This window comes from Camelus bactrianus, chromosome 3, assembly GCF_048773025.1.
Source record: "Camelus bactrianus isolate YW-2024 breed Bactrian camel chromosome 3, ASM4877302v1, whole genome shotgun sequence".
NCBI lineage: Eukaryota > Metazoa > Chordata > Mammalia > Artiodactyla > Camelidae > Camelus > Camelus bactrianus.
Genome location: NC_133541.1, coordinates 2433854 through 2458258, shown reverse-complemented (window position 1 = coordinate 2458258; position 24405 = coordinate 2433854). Strand labels below are relative to the sequence as shown.

At 63.0% G+C, this 24405-nt stretch overlaps 1 protein-coding gene and 1 long non-coding RNA gene across 6 annotated transcripts; one reads left to right on the top strand and one right to left on the bottom strand.

Annotated features, from left to right (window-relative positions):
- Positions 1 to 1500: 1500 nt before the first annotated feature.
- Positions 1501 to 20767, top strand: TERT (telomerase reverse transcriptase). 5 transcript variants are annotated; one of them, XM_074355672.1, is made up of 16 exons: positions 1501 to 1731; positions 1822 to 3175; positions 6406 to 6601; positions 7822 to 8002; positions 8793 to 8972; positions 9627 to 9785; positions 11261 to 11356; positions 11854 to 11939; positions 12612 to 12725; positions 13133 to 13204; positions 14065 to 14253; positions 15841 to 15967; positions 16336 to 16397; positions 18258 to 18382; positions 19146 to 19283; positions 19709 to 20767. In XM_074355672.1, exons 1-16 carry the CDS (start codon positions 1513 to 1515, stop codon positions 19846 to 19848), a joined length of 3438 nt encoding a protein of 1145 aa, XP_074211773.1. In that variant the 5' UTR covers positions 1501 to 1512; the 3' UTR covers positions 19849 to 20767. The 5 variants fall into 5 exon arrangements, 4 of the variants coding, with proteins under 4 accessions (XP_074211773.1, XP_074211766.1, XP_074211787.1 ...); XM_074355665.1 differs by having other exon boundaries at positions 11258 to 11356; XM_074355686.1 differs by having other exon boundaries at positions 19586 to 19851.
- LOC141575731 (uncharacterized) lies at positions 12997 to 16010 on the bottom strand. Its single transcript, XR_012503494.1, has 3 exons — positions 15874 to 16010; positions 14108 to 14311; positions 12997 to 13178 (listed from the first exon to the last, which is right to left on the bottom strand). It is a non-coding gene; the product is annotated as an uncharacterized LOC141575731 (long non-coding RNA).
- Positions 20768 to 24405: the final 3638 nt, after the last annotated feature.

Genomic DNA, 24405 nt, shown 5'->3' with positions numbered 1-24405 from the left:
GAAGAGAGGATGCGGAAGGTGAGACATTTCTTGTCGAGCTGGAAGAGGCTCCTCACCGCCAGCACAGCATTAGCCACACTCGTGTAAGGTTCGGTCTCTCTCTCTCTTTTTTTTTTTTTCACAATTAGGATTTCCATGCTGGTTTCTCTGGTTTCTTGCTGTTGGAAAAGACCAAATTTCCCAAAGCCACCCCAAATCCTCAAGTGGCAGAAAGAAGCAAGCCTCAGAGACCTCACGGTGCTCACCCAGTGGACTTCCAGGACAGGCAGCCCTAGTCCCGACTGTTAACAAGCCCAGCGGGCAGACCCGGAGCAAGCAGGTAAATGGGGAGCCCTGCCCAGCGGAGGGAGAGCAGAAGCCTGTGTAAATGCTCTGGCCATGATCAAACACCAATTCCAAAGTTTCAGCAGTTCGGTGTTTGCCAAATTCAGGTGCTTCATCCCCACAAGCCTCCAGAGACTTGCAAGTTTCCCGACTCCAAGGGATTCGAACCTGAACATCCTGCAGCTCTGGGTTTGGGTGAAAGCTCATTAGGTGAGTGCTCTGAACCATCTTGTGCATGTGACAGTCAAACTGCCCCCCGAGTCTGGGGAGTGCCTCTGCCACTGGCTGGAAGGCGAGGGCTTCTGGCTCTTCCTGGGGCTGCAAGCCTGTGGGAGGCCCTTGACCTGCAGTCACACCCTCCTCGGGCTCTGGTGTGAAGGGAGCCATGGGCAGGTGCCAGGAGCCTGCAGACAAAGCCCCCCAGGGATGGAGCCTGCAGGCAGTGCCCCCCAGAAACCGAGCCTGTGCCTCTGTCGCCTCCCCTTGCTTTGGCTGACCCACGGGCCGGGTGATTCAAAGGGAATAGATTTGGGGGTTTCTGTTTAAGGTGGGGACCACAGAAGCCAAAGAATCCTCAAAAAGAAGCTACAGACCGGGGTGGAGGAGACCAAGTCGGCTGCTGCTGCCCGCTGCCCGCAGCCGCGCCGGGAGGAGCTCTGGGAGCAGCACCGCTGCCGGGCCTGACCGTCGAGGATGCGCCCGAGCCCTTGGTTTGTCCCGCCCACCTGGCCAGCGCGGTGGCATCCGTTCTCCTCTTTGCACATCACTATATGTCAGCTGTCCTGCTCCTTCCAAAGCCCCTGCTGGACCCCAGAGCATCCCTCAAGGGCCGGTCACGGCCACGTGATAAAGTGACAAACCAGAAGGACCCGCCCCCCAGGGGGCGCCGAACTCCGCCCTCAGGGACCCCACGTTATGGTCCCCTCCCTCAGGTACCACAGGGCCTCTCCTCTGTGCGACCCTCGCGCGACCCCTGAGCCTGGGAGGGGTCGCGGCGCGTGGGTGGAGAGGCGGCCTCGGGACAGCTGAGCGGTGGGGACAGGTCCTCGTGGTACCTGTGCAAACACCGGGCCTCACCCTCACCCGGAGGGCGGGTGAAGGGCGGGGCTGCCGGCCTCCCGCGACCCCGCCCCTTCCTCCTCCCGGCCCCGCCCCTTCCTCTGCGCAGACCCCCTCCTCTTGCCGGCCATGCCGCGCGCGCTGCAGTGCCGGGCGGTGCGCTCCCTGCTGCGGAGCCGCTACCGGCAGGTGCTGCCGCTGGCCACCTTCGTGCGGCGCCTGGGGCCCGAGGGCCGGCGGCTGGTGCGGCGCGGGGACCCGGCGGCCTTCCGCGCGCTGGTGGCCCAGTGCTTGGTGTGCGTGCCCTGGGACGCACAGCCGCCCCCCGCCGCCCCGTCCTTCCGCCAGGTGGGCTGTCCCCAGGGACCCAGGTCGGGGGTCAGAGGGTGGGGAACGATGTACCTCTGTTTCCAGCGACTCAGGACCCCTTCCACGCAGGTGTCCAGCCTGAAGGAGCTGGTGGCCCGGGTCGTGCAGAGGCTCTGTGAGCGCGGCGCGAGGAACGTGCTGGCTTTCGGCTTCGCGCTGCTGGACGGGGCCCGCGGCGGGCCGCCCGTGGCCTTCACGACCAGCGTGCGCAGCTACCTGCCCAACACGGTGACCGACACGCTGCGCGGCAGCGGCGCGTGGGGGCTGCTGCTGCGCCGCGTGGGCGACGACGTGCTCACCCACCTGCTGGCGCGCTGCGCGCTCTACTTGCTGGTGGCCCCGAGCTGCGCCTACCAGCTGTGCGGGCCGCCGCTCTATGACCTCTGCAGCGGCGCCGCGGCTCGGCCCGGACCCGCGGGCGGCCCCCAGGCAGGCCTCGGACCTACGCGCCAAGCCCGGAACGACGGGAACGCTGGGGGACCCTGGGGGCTGCCCGCCCCGGGCGTGAAGCGGCGTTGGGGCAGCGCAGAGGGTCGTCCGCCTCCAGCCAAGAGGCCCAGGCGCGCTTCGAGGCCAGAGCGAGGACCCAATGGGCAGGCGTCCGGGGCCCACCTGGGCAGGGCTACTGGACCTAGCGACAGCGACCCCCGCGCGGTAACAGAGACCAGAGCTGCCGCGGAAGCCGAGTCTCAGGAGGATGAGGTGCCCCGGACCCGTTGCCCCCTCCCGCTGGCGGGTGGCGATTGCGGTGCAGGCTTGGCATCCTGGCAGCAGTCACGTCCCCAGGGCGTGCCCGGTCCCCGAGTGTGCGTGGAGACCAAACACTTCCTGTACTGCCCGGGGAGCGAGGAACGGCTGCGCCGCTCGTTCCTGCTCTGCTCCCTGCCTCCCAGCTTGGCGGGGGCCCGGAAGCTCCTGGAGACCATCTTTCTGAGCTCGAAGCCCTGGCGGCCAGGGGCTCCCGGCAGGACGCGCCGCCTGCCCGCCCGCTACTGGCAGATGAGGCCCCTGTTCCGGGAGCTGCTTGAGAACCATGCGCGATGTCCCTACCAAGCACTGCTCAGGGCGCACTGCCCGCTGCGGACCGAGGCCACCTGGGCAGGGTCAGGCATCCCGGAGCGCAATGGGGTGGACACCTGCACCCTGGAGAGGCCCATGGCAGCCCCGGAGGGGCACACCGGCCCGCGGTGCCTGGTCCAGCTGCTCCGCCAGCACAGCAGCCCCTGGCAGGTGTACGCGCTCCTGCGAGCCTGTCTTCACAGGCTGGTGCCTGCTGGCCTCTGGGGCTCCAGGCACAACCAGCGCCGCTTTATGAGGAATGTTAAGAAGCTAGTCTCCCTGGGAAAGCACGCCAAGCTGTCGCTGCAGGAGCTGACGTGGAAGATGAAAGTGCAGGACTGCACCTGGCTGCGCAGGAGCCCAGGTGAGGAGCCCAGGTGAGCAGGTGCTGGCTGGCCCTGCAGGACCGGACCCCAGGACCTGGGACGCAACAGGGCCCTCTCCGCACCTCGCTCCAGCGCAGTGGGCTTCTTGGTGGCTGTTGGGTGGCTCCATCTGACTTCTCTGCTCCCGACCCACTCCCACCCAGTTTGCATGAATCTGCGGACCTTCGTGGACTTGGGCAGGTTCTGGGCGCTGGGTTGGGGGGCGGTGGCAGAGAGCAGGTGAGCAGGACTGTGACGACAGACAGAGGTGCCTGGAGCTCTCGTGAGCATGCCTGCAGGTTCCTCATTACCCCTTTCCTACTTGAAGCTTTATCACCTTGAAATGGTGCCCCACTGATAGAAATGGGTCCTGGGCCAAGAAGCCCCTTATCAGGGGGGTGGGAGGCAGGGCTCCTGGGTTCCCGACACATTTGGTCGGCGATATGCAGGTCCTAATGTGAGTTCTGACTGCATGTCTGCTAGGCCAGGGCCAGGCACATGGGAGGAGTGAAAAGACGATGTCCTTGAATGAGGCCCCAAGGTCACCGAGGGCAGAGAGGAGCAGCAGGACACCCCCCTTCCCTGTCTCAGGGAGGTGGGCAGCCCTGCGTGTCCCGGCAGGAGTTTCTGTGAAGCCAGGCCTGCGATGTCCCTCCCACTGTGGTTTTCTGGGCTTCATGTTGGGGTTCCTCTGGTCCAGCCGCCACTTGCCCCTCTCAGTCAGTGCCCTCCTTGTCAGACCGGAGCCAGGAAAGAAACGGACCAGCCCCCTCCCTGCTCTCTGTGTGGTGGAGCGGCCGGAAGGACAGACCCCAGGTCGGGCCTCCCCCGAATCCCGAGCTTCCACTTCTTCAAGGAGGAGGTGACTGCAGAGCCTCTGTCAGAGTCCGACTTGCCCGCCCAGGATGCATGGGACAGTTTCCTGGGGTGGGGGCTTTGAAACGACCAGCCGCAGCCGCCAGGATCATGGTTTCGGTGGTCTCCGGTGGGCACTGGTGCACACTGTTTCCGGCTCCCCAGGACACCCCCAGGCCAGGTGATGTGGACAGCCGGGATGGCCTCCCGGCCACTCCGTCCACAGCACTGGGCTTCTTTGCCTCTGTTGAGCTGGGTTTGGCCATTGCCTTGCCCACCGCACTGCCTGTTGAAACTCGTCACCTCCCTGGTTCCCAGCGCCAGAGGCCAGCCCCCCAGGCTGTCCACATCTGCTGTCCGGTGTGGCCAGAGCTGTGACAAGAACGACTCCTGCTCGCTGCCTCGACCCGGGTCCCTGGACTGCGCTTGGCCTCTGGTCAGCCCGTCCCGTCCATGCACATCTGGCAGTGATGGCTTTTCCCGCCCTGTGGGTGGGGGCGTGCCCCTCCTGCGGAGCCCCTTGGACCATCGAGTGGCTCCCACGTCTCAGCAGGGCTGTTGGCTGAGGTCTGAAGTTCATCATCTCCCGCTTTCTGGGCCGCCCGCCATTCCCACTCTGACTCCCAGTCCTGCGTCTGCCCCACAGTGCGTTCGTGTGATCTCTGTGCCCTGCTCGCTTCGGCTGCGCGTTTTGATATCAGCCGCTTTTCTGTGTTTTCTGTTCCTTCCGTGATTTCTCCTTTAATCCCGGAGCTATTTGGGCCGTTGTAAATCACCTTCAGCTGGTTTCTGACGTGGCCGGGTGGTGGTCCGCAGGCTTCCCTGAGCGCTGGAGGCCTGCTTGGCCTTGTGCGTGGGCGTTTGCGCTGCTGGTCAGGGTGTCAGGGGCCCGGGGATGGTGCCGTGTTCTCCACCAGGTGCTGCACAAAACTTGTGTATCCTGCCAGGGGCCACAATGCCAAGGGTGGGCGTGCCCCTGGGGTGGGTGTGTCCACGTCTCGTCCTGGTAGGGTGCACGCTCTACAGTTTCTCTTCCTGGAAAGTGTCTAGTGACTCTTTTCACCTGAGTCTGTCTAACTGCTCACGGAGCCGCTGCCCTGGCCTCCTGTGGGTCAGCATTTACCTCTTGGGTCATGTTTCATCTTCTGGTTTTTGTCTGTACCCTTTATGTAGCCTCAAAGTTGAGGTGCCTTACCAAGAGCAGAGAGTTTTACATTTATTTTCAACTCAGCCTGACGGTCTTCACCACTTACCAGGTGTCATTTATTTTCACTGTTCCATGATGATGGACAGGTTTCGATGCGCTTTCCATCTTCCCAGCGTGTCTGCTTTTCCGTGTCCATACTTCTGGCTTCCTGATGGATTGTGTGCGTTTTCTCACTGTGCGTGTTGGCTCTGCCCCGGGGCGGTTAGGTGCACACTCTCCGTTTCTCCTCCCTTGGTGATTACCATCTGAAGCATGGTAATCTGGGTGCCAGGGTCGGGTCACCACCCACTAACACCGTTGTGTCCACGTTAGACGCTGCTGTTGCTGCTTCTCCGGTCGAAGCTTATTTAGCTTTATCCCCTCGTCTCTTCTCTTTGTCCGCCATCTGTCTCCTGTCCCAGACCTGCCTCTGGGCCCCTTTCTTTTCCTTTGTTTCTTTCATGTCCATTACTGGTGGAAAAACCTTAACTCTGTGCTGAGGCTCTGGGGAAACCCGTGCACCTCTGCTCATGACGTTTCCAAGTGCACAGGATAAAACGCAGAGGACCGGGTGTTGGGAGGGTGTAGCTCAGTGGTAGAGTGCGTGCTTAGCGTGCAAGAGGCCTTGCGTTCAGTCCCCGGTACCTCCATTAAATAAATAAATAAACCTAATTACTACTCCCCGAAAAAATAAACGAAACAAAAGCACAGAGAACTACCAGGGCGGGTGGTCATCTTGGCCCATGGTGCGTGTTCAGAACCCCTAGGCGTCTGACATCCCTGAGCTGGTGTGTGACCCCCCCCCCACCATTGTCTAGCCTGGAAAGCCCCAGGCATTTCTGGGTCCTGCTGGTCAGTGTCAGGGCCGGAGCCCCACCTGCGTGTAAACCAGGATAAGTGCTGAATCTCCACGGCATCGCTGCCCAGGAGTAGAACTAGAGTCACGATGTCGTTTAAGTCTTCCAGCAGCCGTGACAAGAAAGGAACAAAGGTGAAACTAACGTATCACAGCCCAGGGACCGGTATCGGCACTTTAGCGCATAACTGGGCGGAGCTCGCTGCCGCAATCCCAGGTTCTTCCTCTGCCGAGTCTCTGAGACCCCGCGTGTGTGCAGGCCGCGTGTATGCGCATCTCAGTCCAGGCCTGCCTGGCCAGCACAGATGGGGTGAGCAGGCCTGTCTCCCCAGGAGTTGGCTGCGTCCCGGCTGAGGAGCACCGTCTGAGAGAGGCCGTCCTGGCCAAGTTCCTGTGCTGGTTGATGGGCACATATGTGGTCGAGCTGCTCAGGGCGTTCTTTTATGTCACGGAGACCACGTTTCAGAAGAACCGGCTCTTCTTCTTCCGGAAGAGCGTCTGGACCCAGTTGCAAAGCATCGGCATCAGGTAGGGTGGCCCTCGGGTGTCACGCGATCTCTGCTTCCCACCTGTGCAGACGCCAGTAAGCTGAGTGCCGACTCCTACTCCCAGCCCCCGCCGGGCTCCCCGTGGCTCCGGCTGCACCAGGGGCGTGTGAGCCGGGGTCCTGCACTCGGCATGGACCCCTGCAGCCCCCCTCTTCTTACCCGTAAAGCCCAGGGTTTGAGCGAGAGGGTCTGAAGGGGCTGGGCAGGGGGTGCGGTTTGACTGATGGAAACAGCACGGGCGGACCGCTCACTGCTCTCTACTCGTGGGCCCAGGGCGGTTTCACTCCGCAGAGCAAGTGTGACTGCATGACAGGTGCTGCGGGAATTACCCGGGACCCAGTCCCCGAGCAGCGGCATTTCCAGAGGCTGCCTGCCTCACGGTGACCACTGGCTTTGTCTCCATTGCTCAGTGGCTGTTTTATGTCCCTTTTAAAGGATTGGGCGGATGTGAGCTGCATTGGGATTCAATCAGGATCGTGTGACAGCCTCAAAGACATGGGCTGAGCTCGGCCGAGGTGCCCAGCATCAGAGGGCGCAGCTGTGCGCTCGGGCCAGACCCGTGCCCTGAGTCAAGACGTCCGCGGAGGGAGCCGGGCTGGGCCTTGGGCCACATGGGGGTGTCCGGCATCCAGGAGAGGCTTGGAGGCCTTTGTCAGGGCCTGAGCTCATGCACGGTGCACCTTATTTAAAGTATTTCACGGCCAGTGGTCCCAAGCGGCCTCTAGGTTCAACTTGTGGGGACCGTGGGGACATCCTCTGCCGGTGGGCCTTCGCGTTCCATGATGTGCTCTGCTTGTGAGCCACCCTTCACCCCGGGGCCCCCAGTCCAGGGAGCGTTCTCGCCCCAGCGGCCAGGAGGTGGGGGGCACCTAGCCCCTCCTTGTGGGTGGCTTTGGGGTAAAGGCCGAAGGGAGCTGGCAGGTCCACAGGGACTGCTCCGAGCACCCGCTGCTCGTTCTGTGTGGAGGAAGGCGGAGTCTCTGGCCCAAGGGTCCCATCCGGCCCCAGCCTGCACTACCCAGGGCTCTGTCCAGAGGAGCTGGGTGTCCTGGCCCCGCCGTGGAGGGGCCTCCAGCAGGCACCTAGCTGCACCGCCGCATCCAGGTGCTGGGCACTGGGCACCGGGCTCTGCCGACCGCACGGGCACCAGGGTCTGCCGGGCTTACCCGCCCTGGCTCCCTGCGGGCCTTTCTGTTCCAGACAACACTTAGATCGCGTGCGGCTTCGAGAACTGTCGGAAGCCGAGGTCAAGCGACACCAGGAGGCCAGGCACGCTCTGCTGACATCCAGACTCCGCTTCCTCCCCAAGCCCAGCGGGCTGCGGCCAATCGTGAACATGGACTACGTCGCGGGAGCCAGGACCGCCCCCCGGGACAAGAAGGTCACCGCTTGTGTCACTTGGAAGCAAAATGCTTTTAAACCCCGGATCTGGCATTGGTGCCGTCAGGATCCACCCCGAGGAGGCCGGCGGCCATGAGGAGGCCAGCGCCTGCCGCATCTCGGGCCATGGAGGGGCGGGATTCCCCGGTCCCGAGAGGCGCTCCTGGAAAGGCCAGCCCTTCAAGGTGCTGGACAGGCTCCAGGAGCCCACAGGGATGTCATGACACGGCCCCCGTGCGCCAGCTCCTGGAGTCCTGCGGTGGGGGACCGTGTGCTCTCTGGGATCCAGGGGCAAGAGGAACCACGTGATGAGCTGTCACCCGCCCTCTGGGGTCCCGAGGACCCTGTAGGACCTCACCCCCGGGGTTAGCCTCCGTGACTCCTCCCCCCCACCGCGGCGCCATGTGTCACCCCTTCCGAGTGCCCCCTATGGTATTTGGGGTTGATTTTGTCATTAGTGGAAGGAAAAGCTGTCGATATTGACAGAGGTTTTGGTTTTGAGCACAGATGAACTCCTCACTTGGTGGGGGGGCCCTGGGGGGCAGCGTCCCTTCCTGCTGGGTGGGGCCCAGGTAGAGGGGATCAGCAGTGTAGCTGGCTGCATCTTTCCATACGTGTCCAGGACCCCACGACGGGTCCCTGGGGAGACCCTGGGGGTGGGGGTGGGCAGGGGAGGCCACAGGGGACACCGAACGGGATCAGCCTCTCTCGTCCCTGGGGCGGTCTGACCCTGGGTCCCGTTTGGCTGGGGCCCCTCTGATGACACTGGCCTTCCTGGGCTGGGCCTGCAGGTCCAGCACCTCTCCTCCCGGGTCAAGACCCTGTTTGCTGTTCTGAACTATGAGCGGACGCGGCGCCCGGGCCTCCTGGGGGCCTCCGTGCTGGGCGTGGACGACGTCTACAGGGCCTGGCGAGCCTTCGTGCTGCCCCTGAGGGCCCGGCACCCAGCACCCCCTCTGTACTTCGTCAAGGTGAGGGCCGGGCCTCACCCCCGACACCTGTCAAGGGAGATGGCCAGGCCTCGGGGGCCTGTGGGAGCTGCCCCTGCGGGTGGCCTGCCCCTGTCTAGGGGCATGGCCGGCCTTCTGCAGGTCCTGTTTGCCCGGATAGGGTGCCCGTGGTGCAGCCACATCCTTATCCCACAAATGTTCCTGTGAGCAGGAAGTCAGGGGACCCCGTCTGCATGCGGGGGTGCCCAGCTCCCAAGGGCAGAAGCTCTGTGCCTTCCCTGCTGGAGTTGACTCCGTTACTGCACCCCAGCTCCACGGGGGCTCCTGCCCTCAGGGTCCCCTTCACAGAAGGAAGCCCACCTGCTCGGATCCCGGCACTGGGCCCCGAGAGCCCTGGCCATCTGCCAGCATCTCCTGGTCACCAGCCTGCAGCCCAGAGAGGGCGCAGACCCGATCTGGGGGTGCTCGGAGTCTGGGGGAGTTGAGGTGCCTCCATGAGAGCCCCACGGAGGGTGGGTGTGTGGCGAGGATGGGATGGTGGGGGCTTCAGGGTCTCCCCTGTCCTCCCTTGTCTGATTCCTCACAGGGTTTGCTAAAGCCAGGTCAGAACTACCAGGACCTGGGAACTCAGGGGCCAAGGTGAGCGTGTAATCAGGCTCCTCCGCTCCCACGTAGGTGGACGTGACGGGGGCGTACGACGCCCTCCCTCAGGACAGGCTGGTGGAGGTGATCGCCAAAGTGATCCGGCCCCAGGAGAGCACGTACTGCGTGCGCCGATATGCTGTGGTCCAGAGGGCCACCCGTGGACACGTCCGGAAGTCCTTCAAGAGACACGTGAGGCCCGCAGGGCGCGTGTTCAGAGGCAGGGTGTGCACTCCGCGGTGGGGCGCGCGGTCTGTGGGGCTGTGAGCCCCGCAGTGGGACGTGCCGTCTGCGGTGGGGGCCTCCAGGTCATCGTCCTCACTCTTGTTCGTGTTGCTGGCGGGTCTCCTGCTGTTGCACCTTCACAGCTGAGGCCCCCGCTGCACACCAGCCTTGCCGAGAGGTGGGACGCTGGTGGAGCAGGGCCGTGCGTGTGCGCCTGTGGTGTCCCCGAGGCCTCCCCCAGGAGCCCGTGCCTGGCCCGTGGCCTCGGGGAGGGGCCACCTGTGCTCTGGGAGGGGAGGGGCCAGAGAGTGCCTCACCAGCACTCCTGACCTCGCTTGCTGTCCCTGCCCGCACAGTGGGGTGGGGGCCCAAGGGCACCCCCTCAGTGGCCAGGGTCCTCAGGCCTCAACAGAGCTGGAGAAGGCTAAGGGGCTCATGCCCTGGGCCGCCAGCATGTGGGGTTTCCTGCTGCTCGTGGTGAGGGCACTCAGCCTCTACCCCCAGAGCAGCACACATCCACCTGTCTCCCAGTCACTGAAGGGCACTTCTGTTTCTGATTGTGAAATCCATTTATTGAATTCTTGGGTTCCACCAGCCTATTTTTCAGCTCTAGAAATCCCATGTAGATTTTCTCACATTCCAGATTTTTGGTGACATTCTCCAACTTTTCCTTTGCTTCGGTAGCAGTGTTACCTTTATTCATTTTATTTATTAATTTTATTTGTTTTAACTGGAGTACAGTCAGTTACAGTGTGTCAGTTTCTGGTGTACAGCACGGTGTCCCAGCCACGCAGATACAGACGTATTTTTGTTTTCATATTTCTTTTCATTAAAGATTATTACAAGACACTGAATATAGTTTCCTGTGCTGTACAGGAGAAATTTGTTTTTTATCTATTTTTATCTATAGCAGTTAAAATTTGCAAATCTCAAACACCCAAATTTATCCCTTCCCACCCCCTTCCCCCCAGTAACCCTAAGAGTGTTTGCTGCGTCTGTGAGTCTGCTTTGGTTTTGTAGAGGAGTTCAAGAAATCAGGTTTTCCTGCAGCCCTTTCCCTGCAGCCCCTCCTCCCAGGGCTGCCCCTCAGTCCGAGCTGCTTAGTGGCCCTGAACCCTGATGTCTTCAACCTCGTAGCTCCCACTTTGTGCTCGAACTCCACCTCCCACCATGGATACAGACCTCAGGGAGAAGTGGGGGCGAAGGTGGGGTGCCCCACAAGGACTGGGACCCCAGTCTGCCTGCGTCCTGCCTTTCGAGCCCCCCAAGCAGCCTTGCTCTGTGTTTCATCAGCGGTCATAGCGGCTGTGGTGGGTGGGGAGAGGAGCTGACCGCAGAAGCTGCGTGTCAGGACCTCCTGGGCTCTGTCCCCATCCTGAGAGTCCCTGTGACATCAGGGCTCCAGGAGGTGTCCACCCACCTCACACCGTCCTCACCAGCAGGTTTCCACCCTTGCGGACCTCCAGCCGTACATGAGACAGTTTGTGGAGCATCTGCAGGCCACCAGCTCGCTGAGGGACGCCGTGGTCATCGAGCAGGTCGGTGTGGGCACCCAGCTCACCACTGGGTCAGGGACGAGGGAGCTGTGGACGCCCTCCCTGGCAGGCAGAGACTTGCTTCCACCTATGGCCACGTTTCTGCCGCCTCACTGAGCCCTCTGTGGCTACCCGTGGCCCTTCCTGATTCACTGCATATCTTATCTCTCTGATTTGACCTTGAGGCCAAGAGAAGAGGAACCCCTTCCTTTAGGACAAGCCAGGTTTTCCCCGTAGACCCTCCTCCAACTGCCCATGGGGGCCCACGCTTTCTCCCCCGTGAGCAGAGTGTCCCCGGCGGGTCCGCCAGGTGTCAGCCTGGGAGGATCCCTGCTTCATGCAGGATGGTTTCAGGGTGACCCTGCCACCAAGTGAGGCGCTAAGACCCCAGACGTCTTTCCTTCGGTTCCCGGGGCCCCACCATATGCTGCCCGGCCAGCCCAGAGTGGCGTCCAGGGGGCATCCTCACCGCCCGTGGGCCACGCTCCCGTCTCTTCCAGAGCTACTGTCTGAATGAGACCGGCTGCAGCCTCTTCGAGTCCTTCCTGCGCCTGGTGCACAACCATGTCATGAGGATTGGGGGCAGGTGGGCGCCATCTTCTGCCTCCCCGACTTCACAGGCCGCACAGGTGCTGCGGCTGCTCGGCCCATGTGGCGGAGTGAGGCTCCTGGCAGACAGTTGTTTAAATGTGTGTGAAGCCAGACCTGCCTGGGCAGGCGCTGTGTGAGACCCCCATGTGCTTTTGTGGAGGGCGGTGGTCCTGGGGCTCCAGACTCACGGCCGCGGCCTTTGGAGGTCAGCCTGGACCGTGAAGCCTTCTTGGGGCTCGTTAACCGTGTGCTGAGGTTGGGAAACCTTCTGGTTAGAAGACCTTCTGAGTCATTATGACGCTCACCCAGAGGTTGTTACGCTGCGGTGTAAACCCATGCCGACATCCTGGGGGAGGCACGCATGCCAAGCGCACAGCAGGGCAAGTTTCGACCAAAGAAACGTACCCGCACATGCATATAAATGGCACCAGCTGGGAGGTGACTCTCCCCAAGAAAGGCCATGCCTGAGACCCCAGACGCCCTCAGGGGCCCCACCTGCTGTGATGTGTGTGGAGGAAGTTGTTCACATGTGGCCAGGCGTGTGGCAGGGCTTCGTGGGGAGTGTGACACGCCTTGAGCCCCATCCCCCAAGGTGGATGTGGCATATGTGTGTGCGCACGCGTATTGCCGTGGCTGGCCCCCCTTCTAACCACATCCTGCCCCCCAGGTCCTACGTCCAGTGTCAGGGGGTCCCCCAGGGCTCCGTGCTGTCCACCCTGCTCTGCAGCCTGTGCTATGGAGACATGGAGGACAAGGTCTTCCCCGGAGTGCAGCAGGATGGGTAGGACCCCTCTGTCCTCTGTGGGCATCGCTTTGCTTTGGCCTGTTTGCATTTCTCGTCCTGGGTGGAGACAGGGCCACACCCTTTCCCCCTGCAACGTCACCTGGGAGGCATTAGCAGAGCGTGGGATGGCACGTGGCTCACGGTGTGGCCGGGGCCCAGGGGCAGTTCCACAGGCATCCACCCGGCACCAAGACTGTGCCCTCCTGGCCCGACTACAGGCCTCCTTCCCCGGCTGATGCCAAATCCCACAAACACGTAAGTCTCTTGCTCAGATCCTTGGGAGAAGATCGCTTTATTCACGCCCGCGGGAACTCGGATGTTACGTTTTCGACCTTCAGCGCCCCAGGAGGACGTTGTGCTCGGGGTGTAAAAGGCAGCGCTCTCCATTTTCTCTCCTTGTCCAGGGTCCTCCTGCGCTTGGTGGACGACTTCCTGCTGGTCACACCCCACCTGACGCGTGCGAAGGCTTTTCTCAGGTAAGGGTCTGCACATGCGTGTGTCTCCACGGGCACTTCTGCGGACGTAACGCATGCACAGCAAGCAGTTCCCGTCCCACCCTGCAGAACCCTGCGCATCCCAGTGTCTCTGGCGAGTGTCACGTGGTGCAGTCCCGCTGCTCTGAGAACGCGGGCGTGGCCGCCGGGACACAGGAACCACCGAGAGTGGGACTGAGCCCATGGGGCCTCCGTGCGTGCGGCACCCTGGCAGAGGCTGGAGCATCAGCAGCTCCTCCTGGAGGCTGAGCCCTGCACAGCATGGGGTGCGGAGGAGAGGCCCTGAGGCCTCCCCTGCAGAAGAGGGTGCCGTGAGGGGAGAGAGAATCCAGACTTGCCCGGGGACGATGTTGCAAATTCTGGGGGTCGCCTAGGGGTCGGTGCCCAAGTCAACTTGGCCCCCAGGGCCCTCGCCTTTGGGCTGTGGCCCTAGAGCCCTGTCCCCCTCTGGGCAGCCCCAGGAATCTGGGGGCTTGTTCCAGCGTGTGGTTTCCAAGGAAGAAGAAAGTTGCAAAGCTGAGCCCTCACAGTGTCCCTGCCTCTGGTCACTGGCCTGCCTTTGGGGAAGCCCATCGGCCAGCACCCACACGCCCGGCTTCCGCCCCGCCGCCGCTGCCTCTGCCCTTCCCCAGCCCGGCCAGCCTGGTCTCTGTTTATTAGCACTGGTCGCCTAGAAGCCTGAGGCCAGAGCAGGGCTGTGTCCGGCCTTCCTCGGGGGCCTGCCCAGTCCCAGCCCTCGGCCCCCGCTGCCTCTCGGGGTCTTAAGTGGTGTTGACCAGTGCTTCCCAGACCCGCCCGGGTGGCCCTCTCTGCCCAGTGGCTGACCGGCCCCTCCACTTCAGCACCCTGGTCAGAGGCGTGCCCGAGTACGGCTGCCTGGCGAACCTGCGCAAGACGGTGGTGAACTTCCCCGTGGAAGACGGCGCCCTGGGCGGCCAGGCCCCCCTCCAGCTGCCGGCACACTGCCTGTTCCCCTGGTGCGGCTTGCTGCTGGACACCCAGACCCTGGAGGTGCGCAGTGACTACTCCAGGTGAGAGCTGGCCGGCAACTCGCTCAGGCTGCCCTCTCCTGAGTGAAGGTGCTGCCACCTGGAGAGATCAGAGGTCAGAGAGCCGTCTCCCCATCCGGGGGGTGGGGGGACGTGCTCACGGGGGGCACAGTTTTCTGGGCCATTTTTGGTAAAAGAACAACCGTGCAGCAGATTCCGGGACCCTGGCGTGTTCTGCAGGGAAGCGTGCAAATCTAACGAGATTTTGGGACCTGCCAGACGCAGGTCTCTTTAGGGCCAGGCACATGCGTTAGCACGCATCTTGGTCTCCCTGGACGTCAGGGTTTGCGGTCGCCTTGGGTCCATCGGGGCGCAGGGCTGCAGCGTGTGGGGCCTGCTCTGTGTGCGGTGCCGTGGGTGCCAGCCTCTGCCGCTCAGGCTGCCATCAAAGTACCACAGACGGGCCTGACCCCTCGGTCCAGAGCTGGAAGCTGAGGTCCAGGTGCTGCAGGCCCGTCTCCCCCCCCCCCCCCCCGAGGCCTCGCATGGTCGTCCCTGTGTCCAGGCAGTGTCGCTCTCTTCTTCAGCCTCCGCCCCGCTGGGTTAGGGCCCGCCTTCCTGGTCTCAGTTCATCTTCCTCACTGCCTTCAAGGACTTGTCCCCAAACGGCCCTGGCGGTCAGGGCTTCAACACGTGAATTCAGTGGGCACGGCTAAAATGTTCACACGGTTCCCAATAATTCCATTTCTGGAAATCTTCCCCAGAATGGAAATGAGAGACGTCACCCGAGGTTTTATTTGACCGTCTTTAAGTGCTTGGGGGGCAGATGAAGTGGCCTTGGTAAAGGCTCAGTGGGTGCCGTGTCACCAAGGGGAAACCTCAATCTGCCGTTAAAATTGTTTTCAAAGTGCGACTAAGGGAATGGGAAGTGTACGTCAAGTGTGAGTGTGGAAGCTGGGGCGAGAGGGCCCGTCCTGGGGTGTGGGCCGCGTCACGTGACATCACACTCGGGGGTGGGAGGCACAGGACCCCGCGGGCACAGCGGGGCTGACGAGGCCCCTTCCCTTGACACTTCGGGCCCATCATGTGACTGCGCCGGTCGCTTGGTCCTGCGTCAAGGATGTTGGGGGCGACCTCCTCCTGGGAGAAGCCACAGGCTTGTGGGGCCCACGTGCAGGCACCTGGCTGGGGGCTGCCAACCCCCTCATTTCCCCAGAGCTGCCCGCCCACACAGGTGACTCCGGGGAGGTGCTGGGCCCACTGTGGGCCTGAGTGACCAGTGCTCTGGAGTGAAAAGTGCACAGGCCATATGGGGCCTCATGTCTGTCCCTCGGGAAGGAACATGCAAAATGACCCAAGGTTTGGATCCAGTGATACAAACAAGGCCTGGAAGGACTTGTGTCCAGGAGGCCAGGCCGAGGCCGTGCCGCACCATGAGCCAGTGTCTGTGGACACCCATGCAGGCCGGGGCCCAGGGGGCAGCAGGTGGGGCCGGTCTGGGCCCAGCTCCACGTGAGTACAGGCCAGGCACTGGGGTGGATCAGAGCCGCATGTGACAAGGTGGGGCGTGCGTGTCTGGCAGCGTGAGGGGGACGTGTGTGTCACTCGGGACCCCACCCTGTCCCTCAGTTACGCCCGGACCTCGATCAGAGCGAGTCTCACCTTCAACCAGGGCTTCAAGGCTGGAAGGAACATGCGCCGCAAACTCTTCGCGGTCTTGCGGCTGAAGTGCCACGGCCTCTTTCTGGACCTGCAGGTGCGTGGGCTGCGGGCGGCGGCCGGCGGCTGGGGCTTCAGAGCGAGGGCTCTGGCATCAGGCCCCCGTGGGCCCCTGTGCTTTTTAGATCCTGGGTGTGCGTGTGCGTGTGCACGTGCGTGTGTGGAGGCCCCTGCCCTCACCCGCTGAGTGGCCGCCGCGCCCCCGCGCCCTGGCTCCTCGCAGGGTGCGGGCCGAGGTTGTGGTCCGGCCGGGCTGGGCTCGCACCTCCTTGTCCTTCCCGCCCATCATCCTGCCGGCGGCCACACAGAGTCCTGACCCCGTGGCCGGTGAGGGGAAATAAAGCAAAAGGTAGAAACTCAAGTCCCAGGGGTATTGCCAGCGTTTCTCTTTCCTCGTGACTCCAGGTGAACAGTCTCCAGACAGTTTTCACAAACGTTTACAAGATATTCCTGCTGCAGGCATACAGGTGGGTCCCTGGCGGGGTGAGGGCGCTCTCTGGGTCTGTGAGGACGGACGCAGCACCCACCTGAGCAGCAGGTACCGCCTGTCCGCCTGTGTCCCCGTCTGCTCGGGAGGCGCTGCTCCCGGCACCAGGCAGCGGTGGAGGCCAGCGTGGCCAGGGTGTCCCGTGTCCCCCTGTGCTAGCTGCCCTGTGGTGAGAGGGGCAGGGGAGGGGCTGCAGAGTTGGAGGAAGGCGGCCACGGGGCAGGGGTGGGTCCAGAGAGCAGAGGGCCGTGGCCCCAAACCCTCAAGAGCAGCTCCAGGCCAGCCCAGCCCAGCCTTGCTTCCAGGACGCTCCCTGCCCCCCGGGGGCTCTGCAGCCCCCGGCCGGGAAGTAGGGGATGGGCTGGTGATCATGGGCCATTGGCGCTTGTGTTCCCACATGTCCACCTCGGGAAGGCGGACGCTGTCCTTCACTGACCGGTCCTCTTGCCCGCAGCCTCACTCTCGGTGGTTTCGGGGGGAGCCCTGCCTGGGCAACTCAGGGAGGCAGCTGACTTCCCACGGCCCCATCAGGGGGCAGCGCTGTGGGCGAGGGGACAGTGAGCGAGGGGAGAGCTGTCTCCCGGCTAATGGGGAGCTGGGCGACCACTGAGAGCCCGCGAGGGACGGTTATCCAGGGCCGTGCGGTCGTTGCAGGGTCTGGATGGGCTCGGGGGGGAGTTCCTGCTGAAAAGTCCCGCTAGGAAGACCGCTTCTAACTCAGGGGCCTGGGCTCTGTTTTGGTGATGAGGCCGTGCGTGCGCCTTTGGTGCCCCTCAGCACCCTGACCACCCTCCTGCACCTCCCAAGGCGCCCCTGTGCTCTTTGCCAGCTGCCTCTGCCCCCTCGGGACAGGTGCTCACGCCCCTGCCATGCCAGCTGCAGGGCGCGGGTCACAGTGACCCCCGCGCACCCGCACACCTCCGGGGGTGTGAGAAGAGCAAGGGTGGGGACCCTGCTCCAGGATCCCCGCGGTCTCACTCTGTATCCCCACCTTGGACCCTGTGCTCTGTGGGGAGCTGGCCCCAGACCCCTGCTCTCCAGGGAACATTGTAGACACCTGAGCTCAGGGGAGGCCACCCTCAGGTGGCCCTGTGCACCTCTGTCCAGGTGGTGACGTGCACCCGGGACAGTGACCGTGCAGAGCCACCAGCACCCCACCCGCTGCATCAAGGATGTCATCTGCTTCCACACGCGGGTGGTGCGCACACAGGCAGACCCAGGAACCCCGCGCCTCCAAGGCAGGGTGGGGAGTGTAAAGCTGGACCATGCAAGTCACACCCACCAGAGCTGGGCAGGCGAGGTCATGGGGGTCACGTGGCACTCAGCAGACTGGAACCCACCAAACTCAGCTCCTCTCAGGGGAGATGGAAATCCCTGCTGGTGGAGACCTCCCTACTCCACACGGAGCACCACCCCTCCCCCAGAGAGGGTCCTCTGCCTGCAGGACGAGCCCCTCCCAGGACAGCAGTGTGGCCTGACCCCGGCCCCGGCACACGATGTTCGCGAGTTTCCAGAACGGGCTCCCCTCTCTCGTAGGTGGGGATGGTTCCTCCCCACTCCACAGGGTTCTGGTGAGCTCTTGTGAGATCGGACGGCCAGGTCCACACCTGCACCTTATGGCAGAGAGGACCCCGGGGGTGAGACAGGGCACAGGCCCCCGAGAGGGTTGTCACATGGTCACGTGGGTACCTGCAGACACGTGCACACACACATGCTCATGTGTGCACATGCCGCACGTAGACACAAACACCTGACAGGCACGCACGAGCCCAGGTGCACACGGCACCCGCACGCCAGCGTGTTCCGACTGGACACTCCCTGAAGCGGCGCCGTCTCCTAGGTTCCACGCGTGCGTGCTGCAGCTGCCCTTTAATCAGCCGGTTAGGCGGAATCCCGCGTTCTTCCTCCGGGTCGTCTCCGACACCGCATCCCGCGCCTACTCCCTCCTGAAAGCCAGGAACTCAGGTGCGCCAGTGAACAGGGCAGGGAAGGTGGGTCTGGGGGTCGCCAGGGCGATGTGAAGGGAGGGTGCTCCCCACGCACCCCGCTGCGTGCTATGTGCCCCGCGGTCACAGCAGCCCCCCCTCACTTGCTGCCCTCAGCTCACCTGCCCTCCGCTGCGTGACTGGAGGGAGCAGGACACTGGGAACCTGCTGGTGGTCCTTCCTGCTTCCCTGGCTCGCTCTGCCTGCTCCGGGCAGGGCCTGCTCCCCCGGCGCTCGGGGTGCTCGCACATCCAGGCCTGCGGTCGGGAGGAGGCCGGGTGTCGCCAGCTGCCCCTGGGCCACCGCTGCCCACCTCAGGGAGGAGCCCAGTGAGGGACGCCCCTGCCAGCCACACAGCCGTCTCTGCTTGGGGTGCAGCCTGCTTGGCGTCCTGCCCCCCTCCCCCCGCCCCAGAGTTCCCGTCAGAGCCCCTCCCACGGGCATTTCTGGTCCCTGTGAGATTTGGGCCGAATGTGTCTCCGAGGTCCTGGTTTAGCAGACTTCGCTTTTGTTACTTCTTTTTGTGAAGTTTCTTTGGAGCAGTTGACTGGAACATTTCAGTCATCAGAATCCCCTGGTGCCCGTGTAGGGGTGGCCCTGGAATTGAAGTCTCCTGTTTGCCCCCCACCCCATGTCCCCACTTCTGTGCCAAGCCTGGAGGGACCCCTTGGTCTCCCCTGGGAGGAGTACTGGGGTGGGGTGGGGGCCGGGCAGGGCCTCAGCCTCTCCACATGTCCCCTCAGGGACATCACTGGGGGCCCAGGGCGCCTCAGGCCCGTTTCCTTTGGAAGCTGCACAGTGGCTCTGCCTGCATGCCTTCCGGCTCAAGCTGGCTGGTCACCACATCACCTACAGCTGCCTGCTGGGGCCGCTCCGGGCAGGTGAGCGTGGGCGGAGTGGGGTACAGGACTCGCCCCTCCCGTGTGCACGCATCACTGGACCTCTGGGCTCCTCTGTGTCAGAGGAGCAGGTGCCCCTAGGGTTGTGGGCCCCTCCCTCATCCAAGGACCTGGCACGTCTGCCCAGGTCACAGCACCTCCCCACTCCCCGCCTCTGAGGCCGGCACCCCACGGGGCTCAGCCTGATACAGGCGCCTGCCCAGCCTCAGGGTGCCCCCGGCCCCAGCCCCGGTGTCCTCTGGTTGCTTCTGGGAGGAGGCCTGATCTCAGTCACCTCCTTGCAGCCAGCGCACAGCTGTGCCGGCGGCTCCCGAGGGCCACACTGGCCGCCCTGGAAGCAGCCGTTGACCCTGCCCTGACCGCAGACTTTAAGACCATCTTGGACTGACAGTCAGCCCTCCTTGCAGCCCGAAGCCCCAGAGCCCCGTTCCACCCGATGCCATATCCTGGAGGGGGCCAGCTGCACTGCGAGGTAGGGGTCTCCCTGGAGACCCTGGGGGAGGTTCGGCCCCCAAGTCCTCAGGAAAGCAGGGCCTGCGCACCATGACCCCCAGCAACTGGGGCCCACCCTTCACCTGCTGACCTCCGGGAGGAGGCAAGTGGGAGAGCCTGGCTGGGGCATTGGCATCTGGACAGGGAGTGTTGGGGACACTTGTCACTCACTTCTCCTGGTCTGCAGTGATAGCACGTGTGTCCCCAAGGGCACGGGGAGGCCTGCAGGGGCTGGGTGGTGGGCGTGGGCTCCTGCCGACCCGTGTGGCACCCCGGCTTGAGCCGTCCTCCTGCCCCAGGAGCAGCACCTGCCCCCCACCCCCACCCCTGCCCCCGCCCCCACCAGCTGCATCCAAAGTTCACGCCCCACTGAACTTTCCCCAGAAGCAAATGGGCCCAGTCAGCTGTTTGAGGCCTGTCCTCACCCGGCCTTGCCCTGGCCTCTGGCCTGGCCCGTCCCCCACCCCCACTTCCTGACTCTTCCATGCTGGTCCTCGCTCAGCACGGGCCCCAGGTCCTCCTGGTGGTGCTCCGCCACACCTCCTAGCCCCCACGCCTCACCCCAGTGAGGAAGATAGTGAACCTCTATTTGTGTAGTTTTAAATTTTTCTCGGTCTTTGCATTAAATTGTGCGCCAATAAGTACCGTGCTCTGTAATTATTAAAAAGTGTGCTTTTACTGGTGTGCGTGGGTGGTGCACGTGGGTCACTGGCCTGGTCAAGGTCGGAGGGGATTTCCTGGGGTGGGATGTGAGGGAGGGAGGTACTCCCATGGGGCAGGTGCATCTGGGCAGCGGATGGGGAGGCCCCAGCCAGGCACCCACCGTCTTGCAGCTGGCGTTGGCCAAGCTGCCTGGACGCTCAAGAGTGGACAGGGCAGTTCTCTGGTCCGGGACAGTAGGATTCCTCCTGAGTGCATTTCTCTGGCCATGATCTTCATGGTGGACCACGTGATTCTCATCTTTCCGGAGGGTTCTGTGGAGTCAGCAGTGAAGGCCATGGACACGGGTCCAAGTCCAGCCCTGTCCCTTCCCCGATGCTGTAGTCTCCTGACCTGTCCCCGTGTTCTGGACCCGGGCAGGGGGACGAGCTCAGGCAGTCAGTCCGTATGTGTCCCCCTGTCTGTCCCCTCTGCCATCCAGGCTCCTGAAGGGTGAGGTGACCCTGCCTCTCCTATTCCTGCATCCTGGCCACTGTGGGATTCCTTCTGTCCTGTGCTGTCATGTCCACTTAGCTGAACTCAGGCATGGTGCCCAGGGAGGTGCATGTTAGACTTGGGAAAGTGGTGGGGCTCTGCAGAGGGGAGCTCCTTGGGTCCCTGAGGGTGAGATCTCCAAGGGACACACCCGGGGTCCTCCCTGCATTGGGTGGGGCAGAAGGGGCAGCAGGAAGGGCTGGGAACATGGCACTCTGCTCAAGGTCAAGGGTCATGCTTTGAAAGGTGGGGCTGGGTGGAAGACTTCGGGGAGAACAGGTGGGCCCCAGGTTGGGGAGAGATGTGGTCAGAGATGTGTGTGCTGGCTGCAAGGAGGTGATTGAGATCAGGGACTAGGTGGTGGCCAGGGTCCCCAGAGAGAGTTTATCAGAGGCAAGGGGCAGGTTTCCCCCTGAGCCCTGAGTCCCCTGAGGGGTGAATCACACTGGGGCTGCCCCTTCCCCAAGTTTTTGGCTCAGCACTTCTGGGATGGGGCTCAGGAATTTGAATTTTAAACTAGTTCCTGAAGCTGCTGGTGGGTGGGGAGGTTTGGAGGCTGCCCTGGGGGCTGTCTTCTCTGGTGACTCTGGTGCAAAGCAGACAGCAGCTGGCTTAGTCCTCGGTCAGGGTCAGGAGTTAGGAGGCGGGGAAGGGTGAGGTTGTGCGGACACAGCTCAGCCGGCAGGGAGAAGGGACTGGAGGGTGTGGAGGGGCTGGTTTGAGAACAGAGGGGTGCCCTTCTCACAGTAGCCTGTCAGAGCCCCTCTGTGTCCCTGGTCAGATCCCCGCCTTCTGCGTCCACCCCAGCCTCAGATCCCTGTGAGGTGCCTCAAGAGAGAGAATCCATTGTCCAGGGCCAGCGGGTTTTCTTGGGATGAGCCAGCCTGCCCTGCCGTGACTTTGCCGAGGCTGTGCCTTCAGACCACTGCGGGGGCCTGAACAGGAGGGGGTGGCTCAGGGTGTGACCTGTGGGTGGGCTCTCTGCCTGGTGCTCCGGGGCAGCACAAAGCCGGTCAGTGGCGTTTTGATGACAGTGAGCAACTCCCCGGCTTCCTTCTGGGACGTCCCTGACAGGGCCACTTGGAGTGCACCTTGGATGGGTCGTTGCTAATGCAGACCAAACAGGCTGAGCGTGAGAGCAGGGTGTCTGTCGCAGTTTATGGCCGTGGCCTGTTTACTGCTGCTGCCGACCACATCTGAGCGATGGAGCCGATGTGTTTATGACGGACCCAAGTCCACAGAGCACATCGTGAGTGCAGGAGAGATGACCAGAGAGGGGCTGGCGCCACCCGCCCCGCGAGCCGGCCCTGCGGGGCCCTCACTGGGGAGGACTGGCCCACTGCCCAGGGCGGAGGGCACTCCATGCAGGGGGACGTGTCCCGGGCCCCACAGCGGGGGCCTGCTGACCCACCACAGCCACCGCGGTCTCCCGGCGCCCCGGCCTGTGTCTGGCATTTCCTTGACAGACCAGACCCAAGAGGCCAGTCAGCACTGCTCTAACTTTCAGCTCCCAGAATCCTGTTTCTCTAGTAAGTGCGTTTTGCCATGTTTTCCCTCAGAATCACTTGTAGTTTTACCTGGAGAAGGCGTGTGCTCTGCTCCGTCTCAGCTGGGTAAGACCTCTTTCTGATTTATCTCGTTTTTAAAACCACCATGCAGACTGCCAGTTCTCCTCAGGGTGCACCATGAAAATAATAAAATTTTGAGAAGCAAAGGAAAAAAATCTAGTTTTTCAGGTTTCCCTAGATCTAAATGGCCCGTGAGGAAGCTCATTCACGCGTGTGTCCCCGGACATGGGTGCAGCAAGACCAGTTCAAGACTAGAAAGGAGTGAAAGGGCACAGACGGTGCCCCTGGCCCCCAAGCAGTGCCGAGCGCTCATCCCCCTGTCCCACACCCCTGCCCCTCCCTCGGCACTGAAACCCCGGCATGTGCTCCGCGCCGGGCCATGGGACCCTCCCCTGTGAAGGTCGCTGTAGAGCAAAGGGCTTCCCAAACCTGGCAGCTCAGAGTACCCCGGGCCCTCGTGGGAGGCAGAATAAGGACCCCCAAAGATGCCCCCGTCCCAATCCTGGAACCCCAGAGGACATCACCCAACGTGGCAAAGGGGCATTACGGTGCAGGTGGAATTCATAACTAATCAGCTGATCTTAAGAGGGGATGTGAGCCCAGTGTGAGCACAAGGTCCCTGAAAGTGGAGGAGGGAGGCTGGAGAGGCAGCGAGTCCAAGAGATGCAGCGCGAGGAAGACTCACAGCCGCTGTTGGCTTTTCCACAGAAGAGGCCATGGACCGCAGAGTGTGGCGTGGGGCACAGTGCAGGGCCCGCCTTCCCTGCGGGGCTCAGGACTCACTTCGGCGCGCTCTTGCGTTGATTGCAGTTTAATGTGCAGCTCCCCTCAGGCACGCGGTAGCGCGCGCGCTCTGTCTGCTCTGGGATCTGGCTGCCTGGGCGCCGCCGGTTAAACCCGCCCTGGTGCCCTGCGGGCTGCGGTGTTTCAGCACCACGGACAGCGACCGCCGGCCCGAGGCTTGTTAACGGTGCTCGGAGGGACGTGTTCCCAGCAAGATGCCAAGGACACAGCAGTCACCACGGAGGCGAGTCTCAGGCAGGCCTGGGTGTCCAGCACCCGGCGTCTTAGAACCTGACTGCTGGAGGAGGGGCAGAGGGGAGGAAGGATGGAGGAACAGAGGAGGGAGGGAGGGAGGAGCAGGCGGGGGCATATGGAGGTACTCCGAGGGCCCAGAACAGGCCGGGTCGTGGCTGAGGGCTGCTCAGAGGGCTCAGCACAGGGAAGGGCCGGCCGACCGTGAGGGGAGATGTCCTTCCTCTGTAGACAGTGGAAACCTGCGTGATAATCGTCCCTTTTATTCATTCCTAACACACACTGACCCTGAGGAATTCTCGGAAAAAAAAAAAATGATGTGTTTCTGAGCTAAACCTGGGAAGAGCCGACCACCCCCCACCCCCGGCTTTCTGGGCCGTGGTGCCCTGGCCAGTTGGGAGCGGGGCGTCTGTGCCTCTGTGGCAATTCTCTGAGTACAGGACACCCAAGCCTCGGTCCCAGACAGACCCCCTCTCCCGTGAGCTTCCCCATCGCGTGGGCAGTCATGGCATGCCCTCCTCAGGACCCCAGGGCTCTGGGTAGAGCAATGGGCTTCTAGGGGGCCAAGCCTCCCTTCCCAGCTCAGGGGAGAGAACGCTGTCGGCTTTTTCTCAGAGACCGGCCCTGCTGGTTCCCAAACTCACAGGCCCTCAGTGGAGGAGCGTGTCTGGGCCTTCCCAGTGGCCACATCTCCACCCTGACCGTTGGGACCCCAGCAGTTTTGCCTGTGGACTCGCCGGGTAAGTGCAAGACCACCCAGATGCCCCGGGCAGGACCCCAGACTGCAGGGCCCAGGAGCCACACGGCGGGCTGTT